The sequence below is a fragment of the Cydia strobilella genome, chromosome Z (genome assembly GCF_947568885.1).
Source record: "Cydia strobilella chromosome Z, ilCydStro3.1, whole genome shotgun sequence".
NCBI lineage: Eukaryota > Metazoa > Arthropoda > Insecta > Lepidoptera > Tortricidae > Cydia > Cydia strobilella.
The window spans coordinates 10,956,777-10,975,677 of record NC_086068.1 but is presented as its reverse complement, the minus strand read 5'-3'; the positions used below and the strand labels follow the sequence as shown (position 1 = coordinate 10,975,677).

Here is an 18,901-nt window from a genome sequence, read left to right as displayed (position 1 = left end):
TAATAAGTTCTATTTGTTCTCTGCTACAGACATGCGACAGTGCTATCTCATTTACTCCGATACAAATTATAGGCAGTGTGCGCGTTCTAGGTATTGACAGTCTCTTAACGATTGACTCGAATCCGTAAAGCGTGTAGTTTCCCATTTGTATTTACTATACTAGCGACCCGCCCCGGCTTCGACTAATTTACACAAAACCTTTAAAAATTATACATATAAACCTTCCTCTTGAAGCACTATCTAGTTATTAAAAAAAAGCATCAAAATCCGTTGCGTAGTTTTAAAGATCTAACCATACATAGGGACAGACGGACGGAGAGACAGCGGAAAGCGACTTTGTTTTATACTAATATGTAGTGATTTAGATTCACCGGTTCCGGTAGGTAATTAGGTGCCCTGTAATAAAATTCTCAAGTTGGTCCACCAATTGAGCTGACATTTAGCACTCAAAACCTCTTTAGCACGCCTGTACAGACAATAACATTGACCTGAATATTGAATTATGAACCTAATCAATATCATTGTAGAAAAAGGTGGTATTAATTACTGTCTAAAGAAATGTAAATTCGGTGAAATGAGCGATTTCAGAATGTTTTGTTTATATAATTGAACTTTTCCTTGGCACGTCACGTGATCCACCCTAAAGTGCATACGGAATTTATGGTCATTACATTCGACCCAAATGTGAACTACAATTAGTAGGGTTTTTAGTTAGTTATTTGTCACTTCACAGAAATACCACCTACATAAGTAAAATATTTTTCTCAAACATGCTATGTAATATTGATATTACGTTCTTTATATTAGGCTGGGAAGTATCACGTCTCAGGCGCGGCTAGACGAGAGGTCTGTAATGAAATTTCATACAAAGTTGCAGGCCTAGGCCGGGAAGTGGCTTTTTTTTTAGATTCCATTTCACATATATTTGTGACACAGCATCATATATGGCATTCAGCCATAAAAAAAAACTGTAACCAATATTTGCTTTTTGGTTCCGAATGACATTCTGCCAATACGACTATAAAAAAAAACAATAAACGATTTTTGATATATGTTGCAGTTTTATTTGTATAGAATTTCCAAAAAAAATATAAAAACATTATTAACAAATTCCAATAATATTGAATTGCAAATTTATAGTTGGTCAAACCAAATTGGCAGTAAATAAGTACAAAAAAAAACGATACTCATCCTTTTCTTTCGGGTGCTAGTACTAGTCTATGTTTGAAATAAGACAGTCCTTTGACAAACTATAATTACAAATACAGATTAAAAATATTTCATTTAAATATTAGCGGTAAAAATGTCTACTCAAACACGAGTAGGTATTTTTTTTAATCGCTTTGGAGTTAAAGTTGAAAAATTTTCATTCTGTAATTCTATTTTATTGGATTTATTATGCGTTGTTGATTGTGTTATTTAATATGAGTTTCGACGACAATATTAAATGAATACCTGTTAATTATATTTCATGTTTAAGGCAACGATGTATGTGAAGCATAATATCAACATAAAAACCTATGTAATCTTAGTTATGTGGCTAAAACTACAGTCAGACGGATGCAAGGCGAAAAAATCAAAGATACATATAGGTAAATATATCTTGAAAATTTGTGTAATAAATTGATAAACTACATGTGTAAAATATACGACACGTTTGATAAAGATACGTATAGGTGGTAGTTATATTTTGTGCCTCGTTTACTTTTAGTTTCTTTAGAAATAAAACTTTAATTTCGTGGAGATTTCTTTATTTATTTCATTGCATATATGTTTGAGAAAAGCACTATCCATACATCGGCGTGGAAAGGGCTTACTTCCCAGCCTCTGTAGTAATACTAGTAATGTACTATTTACCTATCAGTAATTACAACTAAATGAACTATAGTTACTGAAAAAGAGTACCGGTAGGATCTAGGAAAGCAGTAAGTAATAAACTAAATAATAAGCATATCATAAAGATGAGCGGCATCGAATTTTTAGAAAACTTGCCATGATATTCAGGGTACATTTTTCAGCCATTCAGGTAGATTGTTCGAGCATTGAAGCACGTCAGGAGTACAAAGCAATGGGAGTGATGTGCAAAATAAAACGGTCTTTACCGGTGTTGTATACTAGGAGTTTCAGAGCTTTTTTATGTTTTTTAAGTGCTCATCTGCAGGTTTGCTTGGAAACGTTTACTTATACTAGTTAATAAGCTTGTGTGTAGGTAAATATATTATGTTTTATGAGAGTGTCAGTCTGTATGAAAAACAAAAATTATAGAAGGCATCTTGCTTTCCAAACTATTTTCGTGTTTTGTAAAGGACAGGACTAGGGGTACAGAATGTATACTGTGTGAGGAATAGCAAAAAGCTCGGGGTGGTGTCGTATAGATAGACACACTACCGCAGTATGTACTACACGAAGTACCTATACGTACTTTTTCTGAGTTGTCCTTACCGTACTGCATGATTCTCGTGAAATTTTGGTTCTGTGATTAAATAGATTTTACAGTACATATGGTGCTACTTTTTCGCACTAGTGCGGGAATGAGCACTTTTACGTGCATATGTCGAAAGTTTAAAAGGCCATATGTACTGTAAAACGTTGTACGATACACATGCGAAAAGGTAATCCGCAACTCGTGTCGATTTAAAACACTTCCTGCGGTCGTGTTTTAATTTATCGCCACTCGTTTCGAATTTCCTCTTTTCCGCACTTGTATCGTAAATAACTATTTTTTTGTCGAGCCAGTTTTTGTTTCTTTTGCAAAATACGGAAATTAGCATAAAAGACAAGCTCCAATAGCGTCTACGTGAGTTCACTGTGATAATGACTCAACGAACTATTAGTATTTTTCACTATTACATTTTCTCAGCTAAACGCGAGGTCTACAGCTCACAGAGCCACTAGTGAAAAAGAGGGTTAGTCCGTACCGTACTGATGAGATCTCAAGAAGTGCGCAGTGAGGCGCAGCACCCCGGTCTTGTCGATCTTGCGGCTAGAGGCCACTACGGGCGGCACCATCGAGGCGAGCTCGTAGATGCTCTGATTGAGTTTGTCACGGCGCTGCTTCTCGGCCCTGTTGCGGATCTCCCGCGGGTTTTCCCTGTTAAAAAAACAACATCTCAGTACAAATTTTGTATCTTACATTTCTAGTTTTTAAAGTTCATTTTTTGGTCTTAGGTAGCTCTTATATAGTAGACAATATGCTTAACGTTACGTTATCGTTAACGTAACCTATATACATACCTACCTTATGAAGTAATGACTACTCGTACATTTACATAATTTAAATAGATATCAATCAGTGCAATATACCTAAATAAATAAATAATAAATAAATATTGGATAATCGTACACAAATCGACATACTTATTCCCACTTTAAGCTCAATATAATGCTTTTGTTGTGACGCTAAGAAATACTCTATCTAGTATAGGTATAATATGTTAGCCATTTTGCTCGGATTCGCGACATATCATTTGATAAATGTACTAGCCGTGCTGGTGTGTAAAATTAGCAAATGCTATGAATTAAATAAATTAAAAAGGATTGTTTAATGTAACACTAATCCTACACGAATATTAAAAATTTTACTACCATATATGTCACAAACAATAAATAAATCTGTAATTTTGTTTCAAATATGTAAATCATAAACAGATATAACATAGAAAGGTGCACACTTATGACATAAAGTATTATGCCCGCTGATGGTTTATTTTATTTTATGAAAGTAGACAACTTAGGCCAAGCAATAAGAAGGTATAGAGGGAAATGCTAGGAACGCAATTTTTGACTCCGTAAATTTGTTTGGGATAGTTAAGTGGTAAACATATCAAAAGTCCCCGGTCGTAGCCCTGGTGCCGCGAGGGAGAGAGGGGTTAGAAGGTTCCATTTTTCGGTTTTTCGATTATATCTTGGAAAGTATGCATCTGAGCGACATGCCTACATTGGCCACTTACAAAATGAAAAGTGATTTAATTTGTTACAAGTTTTATTAAGTCAAGTTTTTCGATACCTTGTATAGTTTTTGAGATATCCGCTCTTGAAGGTTTATTTGGGGCTCTCAATTTTATTTTGATATCTACATCAATGAAGCTACTAGGCCATGTTTGGTATCGTTTTCGTATAAATCGGGAGTGCCAAATTCATTTATGGTATGACTTTGACACCATTCCGAAGTAAAAACATATAAACTTTAAACAAATAACTTTTTTTTAACTCCTCTATACGCTTAAACCGCTGAACCGATTTAGTTGAAATTTGCCGAGACAGGACATAAGATAGTTTTTATCTCAAAAATCATACTTTGAATGTGTAAAATTTAGTGTGAGATGAATTCAGCTTCTTCGCTGAAGTTGAATTCCTGAGGTTAATACTGTTTAAATTTAGGTTTGAAGTCATGTTTGGTATCATTTTCAACTGAATCAAACATGAAGACCATCCCAAATATTATTTAAATCGGTTCAGCGGTTATTGATTCCCCATACAAACTTCCACCCCACTTTTCACGTCCTCAAAAGATGATTTTGGTTATAAAAACTATCCTATGTACTGTCCCGGGACTCAAACCATCTCTATACCAAATTTCAACGAAATCGGTTCAGCAGTTTAAGCGTGAAGAGGAGTTTAAATTTTTATTTTTATTTTTTTATTTTGTTTTTACTTAGGAATGGTGTCAATGTTGATACCATAAATGAATTCAGCACCCCCAATTTATACGAAAACGATACCGAACCCGGCCTAGCAGCTTCACTGATGTAGGTAATCAAGATAAAAATGCGAGCCATAATAAACCTTTAAGAGCGGATATCTCAAAAATTATAGAAGATATCGAAAAACTTACTTAATAAATTTTGTAAAAAATTAAATCACTTCATTTTGTATTAGTGGCCATGTCGCCCATTCGCATAGTTTCCGAGATATAATCGAAAAACCGAAAAATGGAACCTTCAAACCCCCCTCTCCTCGCCAGCACCATGGTTACGGCCGGGGACTTGATATGTTCACCCCCTAACTAGTCCAAACAAAGCTACGAAGTCAAAAATTGTGTTCCAAGCATTTCCCTCTATAACTTTTCTTTCCTGGCCTAACTATTAAAGAGGCATTCAATAACTTAGTTCAAAACAACACGGTGTAAGTACTATAGCTCGTCCTAAGCACACCAACAAACAGTACTAAACCTCATTTGTGTGCTTGTAGAGCCGTAGGTTAGTTTAAAATAAAACGGTAAGTAGCTACTATGGCTCGTCCTAAGCACACCAACATACAGTACTAAACCGTACATTACCTAAGCCGTAGGTAAGTTTTCATATTATGTTATGAAAAACAATTATGGCATTGAAACAACGCTTGGAATCTATTTTTGACGTTCCTTTTGTGCAGTTCATGCACCTCTCTGCAATTAAACATCCTGTTTAATAATAACTACAATGTTCTGCACTCGATTTATCACGAATAAAACTAAAAGTAACTACTGAATACCTTGTTAGTAGCATTTTAGACTGTATCAGGCAGTAGCGTTATTTGTTGTGTGAGCCAACTGCCATGTTGCCAATCTTTAAATGGTAGTGGCTTATTCTCAAATTCCAATTGAGTTAGGTACCTACTTCATTATTGGTTAAAAGACATTCCAGTAAAAAACAAGTAACAATTCATTTCAATTACTATTAAACACAAAACAACGTGTAAACACGTAGAGGCCTTATCAGATGAAAATCAAATATTGATGTATCCAAAATGGAACTTCATTTTGGATTAGACTTAGAATACCACCGGTGTCTTTGCCACTAAAAAAAATGTTCAAAATACAAACCAAATAAAATTAGGGTGTAGGGCATATCTTTTTTAGGGCATATATATATATATATATATATATATATCTACAATACATGTACACTCTACAATACATGTACAGTCTACATTACATGTATCGCTGTACATTGTTACGTAACGCCTTGCTCCAACCCCCCCAAATTGCGTTACGTAATATTTGAACGCCCCCTAAGTTGATGTAACTCCACTTTTATTAATCTACTATAACAACACATTGCATAAAGTTATTACGAAGGCATTTTTAAAGTTAGATTACTTGTTATTTCTGCCCATAACTAGAACTTTTATAATAACAGAAACCCCAAGTGAATTAACTCCATTCACATGACTAACGCAATGTACATATCTATAAGCAGTATCGAGATTGTATGTAACATTATTATAATATAATTATACTAGCGGCCCGCTCCGGCTTCGCACGGGTTACACAAAACCTAAACATATACTACATCTTATCCCGTTCGTTCCCTTCTGAAAATTGATTGACAGCGTAACTTCAATAGGGGATATTACTGCAATGTACTGCCACCAGAGTTCAGGACCATAAGTTTAGTAAACCATAGAGTAAACTTATACATACTGTACCTTTAACAGGTTTTTCACAAGTTTTCAGAGATAATAAAATATGACATTGAATCATCAAGGCGGTTTGCTTACAGAGGACCTACCGGAAAATGCGAATCCGAAAATTCGATGAAAGAATAAGAAGATATTATCCGTAACAGCAGTGCTGAAATACCGTCTTTCCATTCCACATCCTCCCATCAGGCGTATCCCCTTTACAGTAGCTACCTACTAACAAATTAAAAGTACAGCTAATATTTATGTACCGTGGCACATAATATATTTGTGATTCTTGAGGAAGGTTTAGGTGTATAATTTGTTAACTGGCTGACTCACGCTTCGCCGGTTTTTTGTCATGTGTTAAGTATATTTTGGTTCAAAGGGAGCAAAAAAACGGTTTGGGTTTGGGGCAAAGGGTTAGAACTAAAAAGACCGAAAAAATAAACATTTATCGCGCATCACATTGACACACTTTTTATGGGGATAAGAAAATAGACACAAAAACTAAATTATTATTCAAACAAAATGCAGCAGACAAACTCATGTTTGCTTGGCAACATGTTATTGATCAGATTGATGAATATATGAACACATAATCCAAATCAGATCTCATTTTAGAATCGAATTACATTTGTAATAGTAGATTGTGTAGCAAGCTTGGGTAGCAAGGGAGCAAAATGATATATTTACGGCGTGGGAGTACATTCAATCCTGAATGAAGCTAAGGATTCTATAAGTGAATCCTGAACGTAGCGAGGGATTCTAACATATAAATCTGAGCGTATTAGTGAGGGATTCAAGTGTTAACGCCCAAGGTGGGAATAATTTTGCTACCATGTGACACATACTGCTTTTCACATCACCTATGAGGAAATTACATAATTATATTAGGTTTCATAACATTATTTAAGCATTACTACATTAGTTACCTACTAATAAATTAAATAATTTTACGATTTAGACTCACTTATTTTTGTCACTCGCGCGACATGTTTCGGTGCTGCTCGCACTATTAGTCCTTGAGAAAGGAGACCTAGGCTCTCCGAAACATGTCGCGCGAGTAACTAAAATAAGTGAGTCTAAACCGTAATATTATTTAATGTTAGTATGTCTCACAACAGTTTAAATTCGATTAATAATAAATTAAAAGTACAGCTAATATGTAACGTGGCCCGTGGCCCGTGGAAGACAGCAGCAAACACCTAAAGTGATAAAATGAAAATCAAGTGTATTACCCATATTTTTTTTTTTTCTGGTAACAAATTAGCTCTTACCCTTTGAACCAAAAGCTTCGGAAGCAGGTACACTATAATGAAAACTGATATCACTTATACTCATTATTATAATGTAAAGGTTTTGATTAAACCTAAGTATTTACAAATGTATACACAATAAAGAACCGCATATGCTTTTGTGAAACATTTGTACAAAACTTTTTGCGGAGTGAAATCTGGACTAAGTTTTGAACATGAAAAAAGTAAACAAAAAATTAAACTGAAATTATATCCATCTGAAAATTTAAAGACTATATATCTGTCAATTAATCCGGTAAGTTTCATGGGCATTGGATTCTTTCTCTTTAAATTGTGGTCAATCTAAAAGAGCACCATCGCGAAACTGTATGTAATCGTCCAGTACTATTTCCCTATGACCGAAAGCGAAGATAGTGGAACATTTTGTGGAAGCGGGTTAGAGGTGAAGGTATGTTTATAATATTATTACATCCTTTTTATTTAAAAAAACTACCGCTAGAAAGTCTGGTTCAGGGAAACATTGCATTGCATTGTTTCCTGGGAGAGATTGATTGAAGAAAATGACGGCCCGCTGAGCTGAGTCACAAAATCATACAGAGGTCATGAGATTATAAAAAATAACCATGTTGTTTTTATTTAATACGACCTTGAATTTTGTCCAGATTTCACTCCGCATACGTTATTAACTTTTTAAATTGCATAGACAATTAAATTATTAAAATAATGTTGTTACGTTTTTTTGTAAGAAATATAATAACTTACAAAAGAAATTTACTTAATTTAACTACCTACGCCATAAATAAATTTAAAATGCGCTAATTACATTTATTTTTCACAATTATGACAAAATATCATGTGTAATGCTTTGTGTGCATTTACGAAATAAATGATTATGATTATATTTGGCCACGCAAATTTTGTAGAAAAAGGCGCGAAATTTTAATTTTCTATGGGACGATATCCCTTAGCGAATTTTTAAATTTGCCGCCTATATAAAGAAATTTTAATCGATTATGTGTATACTGGTTTCATATTTCTTAGTGTTAATATTTTTTACTGGCAATAAAATGTCCTTGAACAGAAAAGTGCCACTGATCCCTCCTAGCAGGGAAGAAAAAGCTCAATTCCGAATAGGTGATGTGAAATTAGTACATTGTGCAACATGGGGCGTATTTTAAATATTGCAAACGTGAGTATAGTTAAATCGCGACGGCTTGCGGATTTATAGACTCGAGATTTTACCTATTTTCATATTTTTGCTCATATATCAAATAGAAACGAAACGAATAGCATTATAATTACTTCGGACAAAAGTTATAACATAAAATTTCCTACAAATTTGGTTATGTTTATTTTTACTCTACGATTAATACTTTAACAAAGTTACTTAAAGTTAACAAAGAGATAAAAAACATAAAAAATAGACGATTTAAGAAAACGTCGTTTTTCGTAAAATTGTTTATCATAAATCAAATTTTTAGTTTAGAATAAGCAAGCGTCGCGACCTGCTGATGAAACAAAAAACCGGCCAAGAGCATGTCGGGCCATGCTCAGTATAGGGTTTGGTAGTTACCCTTCCGTCAAAATAGACTATATGCAAAAACTCAAAACGGCTAGACAGATCAGGTTCGCTTTCACGATTTTTTTATATGTATATTGCCGTTACCATGCTGTTATCCGTTGATGTAATTATTTTATCCCCAGTTTCGAATTTATTTACGTTAATTAGCTTCCAATATAATTAGTAACTTTTAACTAGATCAGCTGTTTCTTTAATTAAAATAATTGCTAGCGATATCAGGCACTTATTTTCAAGTTTTTCAGATTCTGTAATAACAGTTAAGAGTAGGTAGCTAATTTCTATTTCATGTTGTTGACAGAAAAAGAAACTAAGTCAGGTCTCATCATATTTACAATTGCCTCGAAGGAATTTTTGTAAATACTATTCTGAGAATTGTAAACTGGATACCACTGTACATATTTATAGGTACAACTCGACTTACAAGTGAGTGCAGCTAAATTAGTAGGTAGTTAGGTACCCGGCGCCTCCGCCGACCGTGTTATCGGAACGGATCGAAATAGACATGCATTAACATTGACCTACGTTGACTACCGGCTTTTAAGGGCCCGAATAAACCTATTAATAGTAGTCCGGTTAATGGTCTGGTCTGGGTAAATTATAAGAAAATGCATAATGTCGGTCTTGTCCTGTACAAAAGCTTAGTTTTGTTCTACAAGCGTTCTTATTGTGTTATTAGATTAATAGATAAGTAAGATAAAAAAACGTTCTGAACAAGCATATAATTCATATGATATAAAAATTTCCAATTAGGTATTCCATATTGACGAAAATTTACTTTGAAAATAGAATAAAATTTGTCATAGGACTAATAAATTATGGCAGTGATTTATGTAGAAACTATTGCCTGCTCCGAGAATTATTGTAAGAAGCGCTAAGCGGGATCACCAAAGTGTACCTATTGAGGGTAACTAATAAACTACACCTTCTCAACTGTTACCAGGGGTAACAACATGGAGGTAACAGCTGGAAATAACCCAAATAACTCTACTCGTAATCGCATGGTTTGGGATTTGGTGTACTCATGGTTATTAGTACATATTTCGTCAGTTAAAATTTCGGTCAAGAGGCTGTTTAATATTACGCGATTATTCAAAGTTATCCGCTATGATATTTTTATAATATAATAGTATTCAGTAGATTCACACCCGGCGTATATATAAATTCAACTCACTTTGTTGTCAGCAGGTGCGTTGTTGACGTCACCTGTATTTGAAATCCACTTTCTATAAATTATGGTGCATAATCAAACCATTGTGGGGTCTATTGTTTGAAATAATATCGCATATATGAAATAAATCAGTTGTATGTTGAGTGAGGTCGTGTATAACTGGAATACGTGAGAGAAACTAGAATTTAGGATTTCATTTCGTTAGATTGTAGTGTTACTGCAATTACAGCATCACATTATATTTTTGAAGACGATTGTAGTACCTACCTACAGGTTCACTTTTACGACTTCTATTGCACACAATCAGCAACGCGAAATTGAGGGCAAGGTACAACGGATACCTACTTATATTATATTTAATAGTATTCATATTTCAGATACGTATGCATCCAATAATTAGGTATGCAACTGAAACGCTGATGATTGGAAGTCCTCTTTTGTTTAGTTCTAGAACCCGATTCAGATGTAACAACTTGTTACGGTTTTGATCTTGTTTTGATACGTACTTGTTAATCGGTCACTGATTGTTGCACGCAAAACGAAGTGAAAGTCCTGCGTGAGATGCACGCCAATCACTAAAGGGGCCCACTCACTCCGCCGGACGATATTGGCCTCTCATTTGTTTGGAACTGTTTAATTTTTGTTCTAACTGACAGACCGATATCGTCCGGCGGACTGATAGTCAGCGGGCTCCTTTAGACGAACGTCAAGTTCGTATCAAAACCAGTACAAAACAATAACAAGTTAATAAATCTGAATCGGGATCCTATTTAAAATTAGAACTTAATTTGTTATTGATATGATTATATGATACGAACGTGACACGACTCAAAAGTACATCTTATCACTTACAGTGCATCGCGCACCAATAAGCGCAAGCGAGTTTAGACTATACGTCGTTAAGATTACATTATATATTTATGTAGTTATTAATTCTCATTTTTAAAGTTCGAATAGGTCTCCTGACCCACTCCTGGCTTAAGTGAGTTTTTGTAATGAAAAGAGTGCATACGCCGCCCGGTCTGCGTTTACGCGGATTGCATCTCATTGCCATCACTGCCAAGATTAAATATAGCACGCTACTCGCTATCGCCGTTTACAATCGCCGATCGCCAAGTCACATGAAAAAAATTGGTTTTCTGCGACTTTGTAGTACATTTAATATTCCATTATTGGTTGTAGGGAAATTATCTAAATTCATGCCTCCATTATAGAATGTGGAACAAACTGGACTGAAACTATGGTTACCCTTTACCAGGCCCCGAAAAACAAGCGTGTTGTATTAAGTAAGACTTTATATCGGTTTGCAACTAGTGATGTGCCGTTACCAGTAAATTTTCTAAGGCGAGTAAATTCCCAGTAAAGTTACCAGTAACATTACCAAAAATCTGTACATTATGGTGAACTATATCTTTTCTATTATACACTACATAATACATATGTTTCTTTTTTCATTAAAATATTACACATGCATACGAAATTAAATAAATTAACATATTATGTTTACTATTTAACAAATTTAGCAAAATTACTAGGAAATTTTCCAAATTTAACGGTAAATTTCTCAATATTACCAGTATATTTGCCTCCTTGCCTGCTCACACTCAAAACTAATTACATTTTAAATAATTACAGATTTTAGGAGAAAATAAAACTAAAATTTAAAAATTAGGTTAATTAGGTAGCGAACTCACAATGGTCCTTGGTGAATGAGATATAGCCTGGTGGAAGACAGACAGACGGACAGACGGACAGCGGAGTCTTAGTAATAGGGTCCCGTTTTTACCCTTTGGGTACGGAACCCTAAAAATGGTAATTTATTACTGGTAAATTTCCCAAATGGGAAATTACTGGCAACTATATTTTACTGCCGGCACAACACTATTTGCAACCGTAAACGTCTTGTACAAAATGTATTTACAAAAGTCGGATATCTTCCTGTAAACCAGAAAGAAACGTGGGATACGGTTATCCCAATGCCTGTCTGAGTAATGAACTGCCATATTCAATTTAGTGTAATTGTATTCTTTACCAGGCAAAGGGTGATATGCCACCCACCTAGTATATCATTTACCTAGTCAGTTTTTAACTAAATCTCCTAAGAGGACAAGTCTTTAAAGGGAACTTTTAAGTCTATGCAAATAGGAATGTTGACATGAATCTCGAATATATAACACTATGTTTTTACCATAGCAGGGAATATTAGAATGCTGAAAATCATATCTTGTAAGTGTAAATATGCGTAATAAATTAATTTAAAATAATTAAAAGTATATAAAATAATGCCCAGCATCACGACTGCAAACGCAAATCCGAGCGCGTGACGTCACGGGGTGAGAAACACGCACAGACATGTTGTCAAACCCGGTGGTCCTCTGGCACCGACAATCGTTTGTTTATCATCTCGTTACGTCATCCAGATCACGTGACAACTTGGAGCGTTTTTGCGCGAAATTTAAACACTAAACTAATTAACGTCGATTTTTTATTAAAAATTAATGAATTTTTTTTTGCAGTAATTACGTACATGTAGACACTAGTAATAAAAAATCGACGTTAATTAGTTTAGTGTTTAAATTTCGCGCAAAAACGCTTCAATCTATAAAATGAAAACAGTTCTAAAAAATTGTCAACATCCCTGTTCCCTAGTTATAGGTTGAACACAATAAGCATTTTATTACACGATACGACAACTTAAATTAACCGGGCTATGGGCAGAACAGTTCCCACATAGTCAAACTCTTACAAGGCAATGGGATAGTGTCATCCCACATCCTAATTCTGGTCATATTAAGTACAAAAATGAATGAATGTTTAGCAAAGTATGAGATTAGATAACCTTACAGATTACATTACTCTACAAAATATCAAAAATTTGTCCGATTTCATTTCTCTGAAATTAAGTAAATGTTCGGTTTCCATCATAAACCATCGAAATTACTGCCAAAGAAACATTATTGTATTTAGAACCATGTTGTGAATGAAGATCATAAAATAATATTATCAGGGATCGATATAATGCTTTGTAGGAAATTTGGAGCTAAAACCGGATTATGGTAACCGATATACTACTCGTATGTGGGTTGCTTGGTAAAGGGTTAAGGTAGATGTTATTTATTACAATCAATTAATGTTTATAGTTTCATCGTTATAGGAGCAATACTAAAACGTGTTAATGATCAATAACTAATATGAGAATTGTGTTTATAATTTTGTGTTTGATGTCAAATACGGGTAAGGGTGGCTGCGGTATAAGTATAACTGGCCTCCACGTGATATTCGTTGATATTCGGGTTGACCCCCTCCCCCTCGAACACCTCACGTAATTAATAGACGCCTCCTAACGAAAGTGACGTCGTGAGAGGTGTGCGCTGCGTTCTTCTCTCACTCTCACTGAGCGTAAGCGTGAGCGAGACGGCTGTGCGAGTGTGCGTGCCCGGGATCGGATCAGAAAAAAAACCTGGTACACTGTTACTTTTAATTTACTTATTCGTGATAAGTAAAACATACAAATTTTGTTTATTTACATACTCTGTTTGATTGCGGCAGCAGATGACTGCATAATGAAGTATTCTTGTCATATTTTTGGGGTATTCAATTTACTTTCCGACGTCGTTGCGCACGCGGCGCCTAGACGCAGTCAAGCATTTTATCCTGTCACGGCAGTTGAACTATTATTACTAACGTATAGAATAGAAATTAGAAGCGGCACACAGAACCAGTATTTTCATGAGTTGATGTTGTTTTCACAACAAACCATAGAAGCGGAGCGTGAGTCTCGCGACCTAAACACGTAAGCGCCATGAATTTTACGGCGCTTACGACGTTTTGTTCTCGTGGTACAGGTTGCGATTGCGACAATTTCATTGTTTGGTATGGCTTCTCTATAATAATAATATCTCAATGGTCACGCCGTCTCTCCAATAGGCGCCGTCGCCCTTCGTCTTACAATCTCTATGATACTCACAGACAATGCAATATCTAAACCATGGAAGGTAAGACCTCGAAATTTGAAACGTATAAGTATTATCACAGAATACATATAATAGTACTAGGTACAGAAGATTCACTCCCTAACAAAACGCGACTACTACGCGCAAGGCGGCGCAAGCGCGTGCAGTGCAGGCGTCTATCTCAAAACCTCAAAATTGAGGCGGCCGCAGGTACTTGTAGCGAAGCGACGAAATCGCGGAATGAGACACGCCTGGTATTATTTAATTCTCGTAGAGCTCCATAGAAAAAGGATTATTGGATATTCAAGCCCTAAGAAAGAGAGATTGAAACTCTTATCGAGTTTTACACTGTCGAAAGGCCGCGGCTATAAAATGTACGTATGTATATACTCGTATGTAGTGTGTTTGCTTGCAAACATGCTGCCTGTGTTCAGTAAGGGCCACTTGCACCATCCCACTAACCCGGGGTTAAGCGGTTAAACCGTCAACCCAGTGTCCAATTGTACTGGTAACCATTGGTAACTCCAGGTTTAACCACTTAACCCCGGATTATTGAATTGTGCAAGTGGGCCTAAAGAGTTAACACGTTGCAGGCGGTATATATGGCAATACTATCGGGGGGATTTCAGATTTACAATTTATTATTTTCATAGCCGGAACGAACAGCGCATTCACTCGATTGTTGAGAATAAAAGCTAAAAGATAAAAAAGAAATTTTGTGAATGTTCGCATTTGTACTATGTATTTATAGTATGTAGGTTGCTGCGATTCGGATACACATACCAGATATATATAAAACTCCGTATAAGATAAGTAAAGTAATTTAAACGTAAAATGACATTTATACAGATTATTTACGTATAAGAGTTTTTTTGCTATGGACCACCGTTTACGAGTTATTTACGAAAAACTATAAAAAGGGACCTTGGGAAAAAATGGACTTAGTGACCCTTTTATCTGGGTCTGCTCACAAAACCATATTTTCGAAAAAAATGGTGCGTAATTCAAATTAGGCCCTCTTCGCTTGCTAAAAGATGAGGGCTGGCAACATGGAATAATTATTAAGTATTTTTTATTTAGTATTAAATAGTTCCTTTATTAGGGTATATAAAACTTTATTAAATAACTTTAAAATTATAGTCTAGACAATTAACTTCGTAACAGAATTTATGGCTAGACTAGGTAATACACCATTCCCTACAACTATGCCAAAATCAAAATACGCTTAATTATACACGAATTATTTCCCCCGATTGGCAATTTTTGGTTTTCGTTTGGTGAGCTAATAAAGATTTTATTCTCCGGGCTTTTATACCGCGGTTAGTGTAACTCTGACCTAATGTTCGATTTCAACAGTTTCACCCGCCATCGCGAACTGTCTAATGGGTAATTGGTCATCAATTACACGCATAGCGATGATGGAAGAAGATGTCTTACAAGCATGTTAATTTAATGCTCACTGAATCTTCGCCTGATCCCTCGTAAAATTTGGGATGCCGTATGCGCATATTCGACTAATATTTAGACGTAATTGTTCATTAATAGAAAGCGAAAAATATAAGCTACATCAAATGATTAAAATAAAGATAAGTGCTACGGTACAATACAATACAAGCCATTACTTCGTAAAGGCCATTACGGGCACCAAGAATGGGGCCGGGACACTGGTGAGCACACGAATGTGAGCCAATATTGCAGTCCAACGCAACTGGTACTAGTACATAGTTTTAAGTTTATCTGGCGACAATAAATAACATTGGAATTGATCAAAAACGCTTACGCAGCGTACTACGTAGGCGAACAACACGTGAACGCGAAGCGAAGCGATGCGGCGCGGGGTTAATCAATCCTTTGATACCTATAGAATTGTCCTAAGTGGGCGATCTCGTTGCGAACGCGAACGCCGTGGGCCCACCGCGCCGAGCCGCACCGCTTCACTTCGCGTTCGCGAGTTGTTCGCTTATTACGTTACGTAAGACGCAGCGTTAGATGTCTTAGTTATTAGCTCAAAATGCGCTTGTTAACTATAATTTATACCTGGAGGCTTAATTGGCCCTTATGATTCAAAAGAGTAGGAACAATTGTTTCATAATAAGAAAATTGAAGTTAATTGATCGATCTAAGCAGGTAATTTATAAACGCATAGAAATGATGGTCTGGAAGTTGAAGGCGAGTTGTAAACAAACTGAGAGTGATTGGTTGGGGAACGGGTATTCAGACGTCAGGCGGCCAGCGCCAAGCTGCCAAGGATACGATGAAGAGTGCACATGCATGTCCTGTAACACGATATACATTTATGCAAACGTGCCAGGTAGGTACACTATCGTCATATAGTGTCCAAAAGGGCTATTTAAAACCCCTACCTACATAAACTATAAACATTCCTTGACTTTGGATCCAAGACAATTGAATGCCATTGCAGAAATAAAATAAAAAATGATTTCATAAAGTTTGTTCTAATTTGTAAAATATTCGAACTGAAAATTTCATTTTCACGACTTCATACTTCATTAGCGGTTAGCGGTGCCAAATGGTACTTATTGTATGAAAATATACAATTTTGTTTAAGCTCTAAATTACTTCAAATGACCTCGGGAACGGTAAACCAGAAAATTGTACAATTTGAAGACCTAAAACCATTCCGTATTTAATGGGTTAAAGTAAATATACAAAAAAATCGGTAAAAATAATAATTGCCTAGTTTTTTAGTGGAGAAAAATTAACAACAAAGTAGTAGTGTTTGTACGGAAATTGGTTGTTAGACTTCTAAGTTAAACTTATATTTTAGAAAAGCCTTGTTATTTTTAAATATTTAATGAAAGTAAAGTATAGCTAGGAGATAATTTATTCTGATGTTTACAAAGGTAAAGAAAGGTGTAGGTAACATTAAATTAATTGAAATAGAACAGGATCGCAATCTGCTTATGTAGAGACAGCAAAAGCGCGAACCTTGCACCGACATTTCAGCAGCCAAAACAAAGCTAATCGCTTAAACAAAAAAAAAATATTATGTAGGTATACTCTGTCAAGTCATTTCCTTCAGTAGAAAAGAGCGGCAAATTTAAAAAATATTGTCCCATAGAAAATTTGAATTTTGCGCCTTCATCTACTGACAAGATTTGCTTGACCAATATATGTGCCATTTTCAACCAAAATTGTACTTAATGTCCCTTGTTAGTAAGGCGCTATTTCCATATAGCTTCAATTAGAAATCAACCTTATCGATAAGCGACAATGTGGTACCTTTTGGTTGAAAACGTCACATATATATAAATGTATATATAAATATATAATATTATATACTTTTTAGGGTTCCGTACCTCAAACGGAAAAAACGGAACCCTTTTAGGATCACTCGTGCGTCTAGCTGTCTGTCTGACTGTCTGTCTGTCCGTCTGTCAGGCTGTCACAGCCTATTTTCTCCGAAACTACTGGACCAATTAAGTTGAAGTTTGGTACACATATGTAAGTTTGTGACCCAAAGATGGACATGTAACGTAAATAAATTAATTTAAAACAGGGGGGCTACTTTTGGGGGGTAAAATAGAAAATTAAAAAACTAAGTTTGTCAAACTATATCGTCTTGCATATCAAATGAAAGAGCTCATTGTGAGAATCTCAAATATATATATTTTCTAATTTTAAGATAAATAGTTTAGAAGTTATTCAATAAAATAGGCAAAAAATTACCATTCCCCCCCCCCCTTTATCTCCGAAACTACTGGGTCAAAAATTTCAAAAAAAATACACAAAATAGATCTTTACCTATAGATCACCCGAAAACCCATTAGAAATGTGCAGTCAAGCGTGAGTAGGACTAAATTACTTAGTTTTTGATCCGACCCCTACGGGTTTTTTAAAGACATTTCACATAAAAAATACATTGTTTAAATTGTGTAATGTACGGAACCCTTGGAACGCGAGTCCGACTCGCACTTGGCCGGTTTTTTTTTTATAATTGTATGTAAGCTAAGCGATAAATAAATAGTTTAAATACGACCGTTATTCTTATCCAGAGTGAATAGATGTTCTACGGAACATTAACGGCGAGACTCCGTCTCGCGCTTGGCAGTTTTATTAATCAAACTGATTGTTTACCACCTGCATTTGCTGCTGTTTTATTCAACGCAATTCCATCAAACTGTTTTTGTCCACCGGAAATATACGTGCATTTCCGGAGTATTTATCTATTCCTGTTTTTTGATAGATAAATAAATAGTACATTAAATTCGAGACTCGGAAGTAGCTACTTGCTGCCTGAGGATTAGTTTTAAGGCCGTTCCATCGGTTTGCCGATGTCACTGTCACATTTCGCAAGAAAGAACGGGAAAGATCATGCGCGCAAAGTGTCAATTTTGATCGAATTTTGTCGATTTTTATTTATTTTAGTAACCCGTTACCTTACAAATTGTAATAGATGTCATATATTAAAGAAAAAGTGACGAAGCCCTCCAGTGGTGAAGGCCGGATTCGAACCGGCGTCTTTAGCTATCGCGGCTAACGCCATGAACCCCTAGGCCACCCCGCCACGGCGGTGCCCGTCCGAATTTCTCGACTA

General features: G+C 35.5%; 1 protein-coding gene across 3 annotated transcripts in view; it reads right to left on the bottom strand.

Moving 5' to 3' along the window:
- Positions 1-18,901, bottom strand: part of LOC134754226 (basic helix-loop-helix ARNT-like protein 1) — an 82,202-nt gene that overhangs the window by 40,947 nt on the left and 22,354 nt on the right. For all 3 annotated transcript variants that reach the window (XR_010128881.1, XM_063690397.1, XM_063690396.1), the window contains exon 2: positions 2,919-3,091. Coding sequence is in view for 2 of the 3 variants with exons in the window: in XM_063690397.1 (XP_063546467.1) it covers positions 2,919-3,091 (173 nt within the window). In the remaining variant the exon portion in view is untranslated. The remainder of the gene's footprint in view (positions 1-2,918; positions 3,092-18,901) is intronic.